The sequence below is a fragment of the Danio rerio genome, chromosome 5 (genome assembly GCF_052040795.2).
Source record: "Danio rerio strain M-AB ecotype USA chromosome 5, GRCz13ab, whole genome shotgun sequence".
In the NCBI taxonomy this organism is placed as follows: domain Eukaryota; kingdom Metazoa; phylum Chordata; class Actinopteri; order Cypriniformes; family Danionidae; genus Danio; species Danio rerio.
This window is the reverse complement of record NC_141025.1, coordinates 62,573,998-62,586,309: the sequence shown is the minus strand read 5'-3', so window position 1 is coordinate 62,586,309 and position 12,312 is coordinate 62,573,998. Positions and strand designations below refer to the sequence as shown.

Sequence of the window (12,312 nt, the reverse complement as noted above, 5' to 3'; positions counted from 1 at the left end):
GTGCATATGTATGTCTGCATACATCCATGACGAAAGATAGACAGGTGCCGGGATGTGCTATAAAAGCCCCATCTTGAGGAAACCCCTCCCCTGCTTTGCATGTCTCATTTTAATACATTGAGTGGGCCATCTGTAATCCATTCATCTCATTCAAAAAGCCGTTAGAAGTGCTCATTCCTCCCTTTTTGCCCTTTGTGGCTCATTAGCATAAACTCAGAACAACATGCGCAAACACACTCCGGGCCTCCATAAGTGTGTTTACACACGATTTGAAATCCGCACACCCCAAAGCCAAGCTGATTATGCTCAAATGTGTATTTTGTATGAAATGTGATTTTCATATCACAGCGGGGAATCGCTTTGAATGTTAATATTCCTCATTATTATTTCAAAAGGCAGTTTTTTAGTAGCTGTATCAATGAGCCATCTCTTTAATTCATTACATCGCATCAATAAACATTTAACACCCACGTGCACAGAGTGTAGCCATTCTTTTTTCCCACTCATTTTTCATAAAGCTCCTCGATTCCTCAGCAGAGTGTGCTGGTGTTGACTAGCCATTAATCACAAGTCTTATCTGCCACACTGGACATTGTTTTTATGGCATCCTCAAGTCAACATGACAGCTCATATCAGTGTTTCAGTGGCTGTTTGCCGCCAAAAGCTCACTTCTCCCAGTCTGCTCAAAAACTGGAGGGAGATACGGTGAAACACAGCAGATGAAGCATCACACATTCTCTCTGTGTAAAACTCTCGCTCTCTTTCTTTACACAACTATGACAGGTATAAGCTGTGGACCAGAAGTTTACAGGGACTATTCAATTTATATTTAATTCATAAATCCTTGTTTTTAGCAGCAGTCGATTGTGTTATTTTACTCATTGTAAGAAAGGTAGCATGTACATGTCAACTTACACTAACTCCAACCTAACAGTCTAGTTATAATCTAATGAGAATTAGTTGGCATGTAGGTGGAACTTAAATTCAACAAACGGACCATCAAAATAAAGTCAGAACAAAAAGGAGAATTGTGTCTTCTTTCAATGGTTGGGAGAGTTAAACGTGCAATTACAAAAAACACCAACAAATTGAAGAAAAAGATCTTCATGCTTTCCATAGCACACATGCTGCAAATGCTCACAACGCAAACACATAAAAAAAAAAAAAACATTCTACAATTTCTCATAGCGCAAACAATTTAATAAAACATGCTGCTTTTTCTCTCTACGCAAACAATTTACGAAAACATGCTGCATTTTCTCACGTCACAACTCTTTCAAATAGCACAACGGAAATGTTTCAAGGGGACCTGGCGTGGCTTATCCAGCTATTTAGGTTATGGTTATTGAGACTAATAAATTCTAAAGACATGGAAATCCGGATCTTAAAACAAACAAAAAATTCACCTTTCAAAGATCACCTACAACTTCACTGAGGAATAGTCATGGCACAGTTTTTGGAATTGAGTGTGTTTTCTTAAATTGCAGCACATTAAGCTCTCTCGACCACCAGATCTTCTGACCAAGTAAAGTGTCTACCACTTTTGATATGACAAAATGAGAGAAATAAAGTATTACAATAAATCACATTTTTTACCATTGGTGATTAAATGTACCAATTGTCAATTATCTTAAACCCAAGAGGTGAAAAGAGTACTGAAAAATCATACCTAAGTAAAAGTACCATTACTTCTCTAAAAATGTAGTGCAAATAAAGTATCTGTTGTAAAAATCTGTTGTACTCAAGAGGAGTGAGTATCAGGCTGTAAAAAGCTGATGCAGTTTGTGGATGTGTGTAAACGTAAAATTCTGTAGTGCATTATTGCCCTGCAGCACACAACATCATAAGATTATATTGAGTTCAATTAAGTTCGATGTCAGGTGACCAAAATTTTATGTCTAGCCAGCATCTAAGGACAACCTTATTTTGATGTCCAATAACAACATCAAATGACGTTGATATTTGGTTGATTTTAGGTTGTGTTAGAAAGTGACCAAAATCCAACATTGAGCCAACATTTTAAACCAACATCATATTAACGTCAAATACTGACATTTATTCGTCAGGTATGGCAACCAAAATCCATTGTCTGATAGACATCATAGTGGTAACGTCCACACAACGTCAAGCTGTTACATCATTAAACGTGGATACTTGGTTGATTTTAGATTTTTACGTTGGACATTGGCATTGGCATGATTGTGAATTCACCATGTATAAGCACTACATTTAGATTGTAATATATGTACATTCTAACCTCAAACTGTCATAGCATTCAAATTTCATCCAGGCTAGGACAATTGTCAAAAGGCTAATTTAAGTTGTCTTTTACAATCTGCCAATTATTGCAGATTTGATGAAAAAAGGCTATAAATGATCCACCTCCTGCAGTTCCAATATGCGGTATAGCTAGGGCTCCTATCAGTACCACTCAATTATAAAACATGACAAGCTTACCATTGTAAATCAGGCTAAGGTAAGGATAGAATTTTAAACATAAGCTAGGTATGTACTTGCTTAAACACTAGTTTTTCGTATATTAAACCCAAAAATGGACTGTAGCTTTAAATGTATTCTTTCAATACATTGTTCCAATGTTAGACTGTTTGTAAAGGCAAATATCTAGTCAACCAATCACACAGCAGCGACTCAATAACAAAAAAAGCTAGACAAAGCTGACAAATATTGTAAAAAAAAAAAAAAAAAAAAAAAATATATATATATATATATATATATATATATATATATATATATATATATATATATATATATATATATATATATATATATATATATATATATATATATATATATATATATATATATATATATATATATATATGTTGTGTCTTTTTTAATGAACATCAGGTAAGAACATGTGGCAGGAGAGGTAATTAGTTGCCAAGTGTCATTAATTTACGGGTCCTTTTCGCTGCCCTATCACAATACGGCATACGGGCTATAAAAAGGGGGAAGCATTTGCTACCTGGGATGCGTCACTTGATTAGTTGCGGCGCCGTGAGCGCGCGTCGTCACTTCCCACACCTGTTGAGGGCGGTGAGGGGTTTTGATCGGGCTGGAAGTTGCTTCGCCTGAATTGTTTGGCTGCAATCGCCAACGCTAGAACGCGTGTAAGGACTGGAAAAGGTAAGCAAGCGTCTGTCTCATGTTTTGGTTGTCGCGATCGTTTTGGAAACGCTGTGTCCACTTTTCTCAGCTGCGAGAACCAGATGCGGGTGCGCGACTGTTTGTTGGCTGTGCCGGCTGTTGACTGAAATGTACGTGCTATCTGCCTCTTAAGTGACTGATTGAACCCCGATTCCCTTCGGTGAGCAGTAGGTAGGTGTTTGCATGTAGTTGCAAATGGCTTATAGCAGATTTTGGACTTTATCATGACTATTGATTTATTTGTTCAGGCTGGGTGGCACTCTGCGAGGGGAGCTCCGTCGGGCGCTCCGCATCCGTGTGCGGCTACAGTGCTGTCCTGTTTCCCGTGTTTTTTTCTGTTTTCTTAGATTTTGTCTTTTTGTTTTCTTAATTGTTTATCTTTGAGTTGTTCTGTTTTTGGTTTACACAAGGACTATTTAACTTTATTTTTTTTGTTGGTACATTTATCTTCGTTTGTTTGGGTTTTCATTTTCTTTATTGGATAAATCTATATAGTGCGGCTGGATTTATTTGTTTATTTTTATTATTTTGACATTCATCCAGCATGTTTTGATTTTTCCTTACATTTTTGTGTAAATCTTTACTGTTGTATTTTCATTGTTTCAGTTATTTTCTCTTTAATTAATTTGGTTTAAGATTTAATTGTTTCCTCCCTTTTAAGGTGGAATTTAGTTGCTCTTTCTTTGTTTTCATTTATCAACTTCATTACATTTTGTATTTTGTTTATTTAATCATTTACTTGTGTAAACTGATTTATTCTTTTGTTTAATTGCAGGGCAGTGGTCCGACTTTTCGGCTGGTGACAGAGCCAGAGCTCCCTGGGGTGGAAGGCTAATTTTATTGAACATTTTAGAATTTCTCACAGTGTGTAGTGATCACTGTGTGCTGGTTTGTGCGTGTGGGTGCTATCTTTACACAGTGGATTGCAGTGGTTTTCACTTGCCTGAAGTATAGCCTGGCCACTTTCCCTAACGCTGGCGAGCTCTGGCCCTGGAGCACCTTCATAAAATTTACAAACTGTCAGTGTCAATGTCAACATATTGGTTTTAATGCTGTTTTTATTTGAGATTTGAAAATAAAGAAATCCTATTTTTGTACCGTGCCAATGTCTCTGACTGCAATTTGGTGGAACGAACTTGTGCGTGCCTTTTATATGGGTGGTGCGTGTATTTAAATTCTTTGGGTGAAATTCCCAAGGTGGCGTAGTCGGGTAAATCATTAATATTGTCAGATTGGAGGTCTAGCTCCATCAGCCCACCTGCCCCCCCCCGCCACATCTTGGCGTAGTCGGCAGGGTCCACCATAATTTAGCGTCAGAGACATTGGTGTTTTTTTTCTTTTCTTTCAGTTTTTTTTTCAGCTTCTTTTTGGGAAACAGGACGGCAGTTTGTGGTCTTTTGTAGCCTCGTTTAGTGGTTCCCTCCTTCCTGGGTAAGTGTATTTTCCTCTCCTTATAATAATGGATGAAGAACTACAAGAATTGCGAGATTTGGTTGTTCAATTAAGAGCTGATAACGCGCGACTGCAACAGGCTCAGGCACCGGTTGGGTTGCCTGTCCCTGATGCTGCCCTCCCTAGCACCTCTGCGGTTCCGCCTGTTACGCCGCCGCCATCTGGCGTTACACCAGAGCGGTTTATTTTTGTGCCACGAGATCGGCGGTGCCCGAAGTTTAATGGTAAATCGGGTTTGACTATTGACGAATGGGTTGAGGAGGCACAGGCATGCATGAGGTTGCGCTATATGTCAGTAGCTGATAAAGCTTTCTTTTTAATTGATCATTTAGAAGGAGAGGCCAGAGAGGAGATCAGATATCGTTCTGATTTAGAACGTGGGGACCCCAACCGAATTATTCAGGCATTGCGTGACGTCTATGGTTGCTCTCAGTCATATGTAGCCTTGCAAGAAGCCTTCTTCTCAAGGAAGCAACTCGAGGGTGAGACTCTTTTAGAGTTTTCTCTTGCACTCATGGGCTTATTAGAAAGGGTTAAAAATAGAGCGCCACACGTTTTCCCCAATGCAGAAATTTTGTTGCGTGACCAATTTGTGGAGCATGTCACAGATAGTGCCCTGAGACGCGAGTTGAAACAGATGGTTCGTCGCCAGCCTACTGCCACCTTATTAGAGGTCCGTAGTGAGGCAATTAGATGGGAACAAGAGGGGATGCCCGGGGGAGCAAGGGGACGTAGTCAGTCGGTCCCGTTAACTTATGGTATCCAATATGGGGTACGCAGTGAAACACCTTTGGGGGTAGTTAGATCATCACAACAGTCAGAGTTGGGTGAACTAAGGGAAATGCTGCGGCAACAACAACAGCAGTTAAACCAGTTAACTCAAACATTTGCACGATTTCAAACGTCACATGCTCAGAGTAATTCCTCTCGATCAGGTCCAATTGTTTGTAGGCGGTGTCAACAGCCAGGTCACTTTGCCCGTGATTGTAGGGGGCAAAGGAGTTTCCCACGCCCTCCTCAGGCTGCATCTGGTTTTGTTACAGCTGAGAATAGACGACAGCGCTCGCCCCAACCGTCGGGAAACTAGCCCCCACCAGGCTGCGGAGTCACAGCCTGGGTGGGGAAGGTATTGACTCAAGTAAGATTCTTGCACACCACTCAGTTTCTAAATTGATTTCTCCTTGCCCACATGTGACCGCTCTCATAGGGGGTGTTGCAGTGCCCTGTTTGGTTGACACCGGCTCGATGGTGTCAACAATTACAGAGGGTTGTTTTCGGCAACATTTTGAGCCATGGGGCCTGGACCGCCTTCAAAGTTGTCAGTGGTTGCAGTTACGAGCAGCTAATGGGCTCACTATTCCATATGTGGGCTACTTTGAGTTAGATGTAAAACTTTGTGGCAAGTTGGTTACTGGGTGCGGCCTTCTGGTGGTTCGGGACCCTCCAGATGGTATGAGTCTGGAAGTTCCTGGGGTACTGGGGATGAACATCCTCTCCCGGTGCTACCAGGAACTGTTTGGACAGCATGGTAATGCTCTGTTTAACCTACCTGTACTAACACAATTGCCTAGTGTGTCGAGCGCCTTACAGTACTGTCATCAAGTAAGTGCTAGGAAACCTTCTGATCATGTGGGGTGCGTGCGGGTTCGTGGGCGTAGAGTGTGTCGCATCCCGGGTGGCACAATGAAGTTAGTGGCTGCAACCTGTTCGGCCCACTATTTTGGCCATGTCGTTTTGTTTGAGCCCCCAGAGTCTGGTCTTCCTGCTGGACTTTTGGCATCACCAGCTTTGGTAAGCGTAAATCGGGGAACAGTCTATGTACCAATAGTAAATGTTGGTGCAGTGGAGGTAGTGCTTTGTCCTGCAACAATGATGGGTAATTTGAAAGAGGTCTATATAGTTAGTCTGCCAGCTGGGGTTAGTGAAGAAAAACCAGTGGCTGCTATGATTCAATCTCATAGTGTGGTTGGGAGTCCTTCTTTTTTTCAACAGATTGAGTCACTTGATCTATCTGTTCTGTCTCCACCTGAGCAGGGTCAGGTTCGGGCTCTTCTGCAGAAGTACCAAGCTGTGTTTTCGGATCATGAGAGTGATCTGGGTTGTACCAGTCTTATCTCCCATGACATACCGCTGTTGGATGATGCTCCAGTGCGCCAACGCTATCGGCGAATACCACCATCTGAGTATGAGGTAGTAAAAACCCATATTAATCAGTTGTTAGAGGCTGGAATAGTTAGGGAGAGTTGCAGTCCTTATGCGTCCCCGATAGTCTTGGTAAAGAAGAAGGACGGTGGCCTGCGCATGTGTGTAGACTACCGTCATTTGAATGCCAAGACTAGGAGGGATGCATTCCCTCTGCCTCGCATTGAGGAGTCCTTGGACTCCTTATCTGGTGCTCGCTGGTTCTCTACGTTGGATTTGGCCAGCGGGTATTTGCAAGTTCCAGTTTCTGAGCAGGATAAGCCGAAAACTGCGTTCTGTACACCGTTTGGATTGTTTGAATGGAACCGTATGCCCTTTGGCCTTTGTAATGCTCCAAGTACATTCCAAAGGTTGATGGAGCGGTTATTCGGGGACCAGCGGTGTCAGTCCCTGCTTTTGTATCTTGATGATGTTGTGGTGTTTTCTTCCTCCATAGACCAACATTTGGAGAGGCTGGAGATGGTACTAGGTCGTCTAGAGAAGGAAGGGCTCAAGGCCAAGCTGGAGAAATGTGCTTTCTTCCGGCGTGAAGTAAAGTACTTGGGTCACGTTATATCTGCTCAGGGGGTAGCAACTGATCCAGGTAAAATAGAGGCGGTCACGCATTGGCGCTGCCCGGGGACCGTGTCCGAGCTACGAACATTTCTTGGCTTTGCGAGCTATTATAGGCGTTTTGTGGAAGGGTTTGCTAAGCTGGCCGCCCCCCTCCACCGATTAGTGGCAGAAGTTGGAGGGAGTAAGTCAGGTAAGCATAGAAAACAGAGTTTGACTCATGTATGGACCGAGCAGTGTCAGATGGCTTTTGAGGCCCTAAAGAGGAAGTTAACATCCGCCCCAATATTAGCTTATGCAGACTTCTCAAAGCCTTTCATCCTGGAGGTAGATGCCAGTTATGGAGGTTTGGGGGCAGTTTTGTCCCAAGACTTCGAAGGGAAGGTTCGACCCATCGCCTATGCCAGTCGTGGTCTCAGGCCCTCAGAGCGAAATATGACTAATTATAGCTCAATGAAACTAGAGTTTCTCGCCCTTAAATGGGCTATGGTTGAAAAGTTTCGTGAGTATCTTTTGGGGCACAAGTGTATTGTGTTTACAGACAATAATCCTCTGAGTCACTTGGCTACAGCAAAACTTGGAGCCACAGAGCAACGTTGGGCCGCTGAGTTAGCCGCATTCGATTTTGAGGTCAAGTACAGGGCAGGAAAGAGTAATGGAAATGCTGACGCGCTCTCCCGCCAGAATTTGGTTGACAAGAGTGTAGTTGGGGAGTTAGCAGTTAGCTCTAAGATTCCCGAAGCCTTGCAGCAGGCCATTAGTAAGGGCTGTCCGGTCCAAGCAGATATGCGGACTATAAGCACATTGCCGGGCTACTCTGTCCCTGACCTTCGCTGTATGCAAGAGGCTGATCCTGTTATTGGACCAGTAATAAGGTTCTGGGAGCAGGGCCAACGTCCAGGATTAGAGGAGCGGAAACTTCTAACCAAACCGGTCTTGACCCTACTCCAGCAGTGGAATAGGTTTGAGGAGAGGGAAGGAGTTTTGTACCGCAAGATATTCCGTCCTGATGGAGGGGAAGTATGTCATCAGCTTGTGTTACCTGATGTTTTGAAGGAAGAGGTCTGGATACAGCTGCACCAACAGCATGGCCATCAAGGAGTAGAACGCACCAGTGAGTTAATCCGACAGCGTTGTTATTGGCCTAATATGTTGGCTGATGTTACCCGGTGGTGCCACGAGTGTGAACGCTGTCAACTTGCCAAAGACACTGGGCCGGTGGCACGGGCATTCATGGGCCACCTGCTGGCCTCAAAGCCTAATGAAATTCTTGCAATCGACTTTACCATGCTCGAGCCTTCATATTGTGGGAAGGAGAACGTGTTAGTGATGACCGATGTGTTTAGTAAGTTCTCTATGGCAGTGTCCACTCGTGACCAAAGAGCAGAGACTGTGGCCAAGGTTCTAGTTGAGGAATGGTTTTACAAGTATGGGGTTCCTGGACGTATCCATTCAGATCAGGGCCGCAACTTTGAATCCACTCTTATACGGCAGCTTTGTGAGCTGTACCAGGTAAAGAAATCCCGTACCACCCCATACCATCCAGCTGGCAATGGGCAATGTGAGAGATTCAATCGCACATTACATAACTTGTTGCGAACCTTGCCAGACTCTAGAAAAAGGGACTGGGTGTCTTGTCTGTCACAGGTGATATTTTGCTATAACACCACCCCTAACCAAGTGACAGGAGAGTCTCCACATTACCTCATGTTCGGTCAAGAGCCCCGGCTGCCAGTAGATTTCTTGCTGGGCCAGGTACCAGAACCCACTGTAGGTAGTGTACATCACTGGGTCTTGGAACATCGTAGGCGGTTGCAGGTTGCCTTTGAGGGAGCACAGGGACGATTGAAGGCTGCAGCAGCCAGGCGGAAAAACCTGCATGACCAGCATGTTCGAGATCAACCCCTGGTGGAAGGTCAGTTAGTTTATCTAAGGGACCACGCAGTAAGGGGACGCCACAAAATTAAAGACTTGTGGAGTTCTGTTGTCTATCGGGTCGTCCACTCCGCTGAGGAAGGAGGGGCGGTATATGCCATTGCACCAGTTACAAGCCCAGGTAAGATGAGGCGAGTACATCGGTCACAGTTGAAGGCCTGTGTTCCGAGAGGAAAGGTCTGTAGTGACCAGCCGAAAGGTGTTGTGGAGATTCAAGAGGACCCTCAGGAGGATGCTCAGGAGTTGGATTTAGAGGCTGTCGATTTGGCGGTGATGGTGCCAGTGGTCCCTCAGGCCACTCAAGGGGTGGGACCTCGAGATGGCTTGCACCCGATGCAGTCTAGGGTTCAGGAAGATTTGCCCGGGGACCTCTCTCCTGTAAGGGCCATTGTGGTTGAACCACAAGGACCAGGGGTAGAACCTGTAGCAAGGGAAAGGGAAGTACTTACCGAGCCTCCTAACGATAGTGTGGTCCCTCCTCGTCGTTCAGCCCGAGTTGGGGCAGGACAGCATACGAACTTGCATCATCTTCCCCGAGGTGTAGGAGAGGTGAGAAGCGGACCTATGAATCATGAAGTTGTGTCTAATAACATTTCGGTGTTGTTTAGGCCTTGGAGTTAGTATGGTGGGCTAGTGTTTAATTTGCTGATTTCTGGTCCATCGTCGGGGCGCCGATGCAAAAGGTGGGGGTAGATTGTGGCAGGAGAGGTAATTAGTTGCCAAGTGTCATTAATTTACGGGTCCTTTTCGCTGCCCTATCACAATACGGCATACGGGCTATAAAAAGGGGGAAGCATTTGCTACCTGGGATGCGTCACTTGATTAGTTGCGGCGCCGTGAGCGCGCGTCGTCACTTCCCACACCTGTTGAGGGCGGTGAGGGGTTTTGATCGGGCTGGAAGTTGCTTCGCCTGAATTGTTTGGCTGCAATCGCCAACGCTAGAACGCGTGTAAGGACTGGAAAAGGTAAGCAAGCGTCTGTCTCATGTTTTGGTTGTCGCGATCGTTTTGGAAACGCTGTGTCCACTTTTCTCAGCTGCGAGAACCAGATGCGGGTGCGCGACTGTTTGTTGGCTGTGCCGGCTGTTGACTGAAATGTACGTGCTATCTGCCTCTTAAGTGACTGATTGAACCCCGATTCCCTTCGGTGAGCAGTAGGTAGGTGTTTGCATGTAGTTGCAAATGGCTTATAGCAGATTTTGGACTTTATCATGACTATTGATTTATTTGTTCAGGCTGGGTGGCACTCTGCGAGGGGAGCTCCGTCGGGCGCTCCGCATCCGTGTGCGGCTACAGTGCTGTCCTGTTTCCCGTGTTTTTTTCTGTTTTCTTAGATTTTGTCTTTTTGTTTTCTTAATTGTTTATCTTTGAGTTGTTCTGTTTTTGGTTTACACAAGGACTATTTAACTTTATTTTTTTTGTTGGTACATTTATCTTCGTTTGTTTGGGTTTTCATTTTCTTTATTGGATAAATCTATATAGTGCGGCTGGATTTATTTGTTTATTTTTATTATTTTGACATTCATCCAGCATGTTTTGATTTTTCCTTACATTTTTGTGTAAATCTTTACTGTTGTATTTTCATTGTTTCAGTTATTTTCTCTTTAATTAATTTGGTTTAAGATTTAATTGTTTCCTCCCTTTTAAGGTGGAATTTAGTTGCTCTTTCTTTGTTTTCATTTATCAACTTCATTACATTTTGTATTTTGTTTATTTAATCATTTACTTGTGTAAACTGATTTATTCTTTTGTTTAATTGCAGGGCAGTGGTCCGACTTTTCGGCTGGTGACAGAGCCAGAGCTCCCTGGGGTGGAAGGCTAATTTTATTGAACATTTTAGAATTTCTCACAGTGTGTAGTGATCACTGTGTGCTGGTTTGTGCGTGTGGGTGCTATCTTTACACAGTGGATTGCAGTGGTTTTCACTTGCCTGAAGTATAGCCTGGCCACTTTCCCTAACGCTGGCGAGCTCTGGCCCTGGAGCACCTTCATAAAATTTACAAACTGTCAGTGTCAATGTCAACATATTGGTTTTAATGCTGTTTTTATTTGAGATTTGAAAATAAAGAAATCCTATTTTTGTACCGTGCCAATGTCTCTGACTGCAATTTGGTGGAACGAACTTGTGCGTGCCTTTTATATGGGTGGTGCGTGTATTTAAATTCTTTGGGTGAAATTCCCAAGGTGGCGTAGTCGGGTAAATCATTAATATTGTCAGATTGGAGGTCTAGCTCCATCAGCCCACCTGCCCCCCCCCGCCACAAACAGTTCCTCAACATTATACCAACATACATAATTGCTTGTATAATTTAAAACAATATATTTTAACAATATTGTCAAAATCACATCCATTAAGATTGTAACATTTTTGCTTTATTTTAAGGTTTTTGTTATTTAGATGGCACCTTCATTTTTTTACAGCACTCCATATAATGAACACATCTGAATCTGAGACTTTTCTGCTATACGTTTAAGGACTTCAAGATCTGTGTATATCAAGATCTGTACACACACACACACACACACACACACACACACACACACACACACACACACACACACACACACACACACACACACACACACACACACATATATATATATATATATATATATATATATATATATAGTTGAAGTCAGAATTATGAGCTCCCTTAGAATTAAAAAAAAAAAGAAGTTTGTAAACACTTGTTAGAGAGAGTAAATTGTGAGCAAATAAATTTTTGTTTGTGTAAACTAATCCTTTAAAACTCCAATAAACAAAACAGAACAGGAACCTGTTTCCTTCCAAAAGAGACAAGAGAATTCTGCAGCAAACTAAAACAATTGCAAAATTGAGAAAAGTTCACTTGTTATTCTAACCCAAAGTATTCTTTGATTGTATTGTTACAATGCATTATAAACAAGAAGGTCACCCCATGCATAAAACGAAGTCCAGGTGAAAGCGAGGGTCTGGACCTTTAAAGCAGCCACATGATGAATGCGTTTGGCAGGCCGGTGGATG

General features: G+C 43.2%; 1 protein-coding gene across 3 annotated transcripts; it reads left to right on the top strand.

Annotated features, from left to right (window-relative positions):
* Positions 1–3,536: 3,536 nt before the first annotated feature.
* On the top strand, positions 3,537–11,397 carry LOC108190122 (retrovirus-related Pol polyprotein from transposon opus). 3 transcript variants are annotated; one of them, XR_015491848.1, is made up of 3 exons: positions 10,116–10,274; positions 10,345–10,466; positions 10,544–11,397. XR_015491848.1 is itself a non-coding variant. In XM_087254255.1 (2 exons), exons 1-2 carry the CDS (start codon positions 5,866–5,868, stop codon positions 9,437–9,439), a joined length of 2,574 nt encoding a protein of 857 aa, XP_087110381.1. In that variant the 5' UTR covers positions 3,537–5,865; the 3' UTR covers positions 9,440–11,397. The 3 variants fall into 3 exon arrangements, 2 of the variants coding, with proteins under 2 accessions (XP_087110381.1, XP_087110380.1); XM_087254255.1 differs by adding an exon at positions 3,537–8,394 and having other exon boundaries at positions 9,395–11,397; XM_087254254.1 differs by having other exon boundaries at positions 5,846–10,466.
* Positions 11,398–12,312: the final 915 nt, after the last annotated feature.

Excerpts from the sequence above, each read along its gene's own strand:
- LOC108190122 (XM_087254254.1), top strand. The coding sequence starts at position 5,866 with ATGGTGTCAACAATTACAGAGGGTTGTTTTCGGCAACATTTTGAGCCA.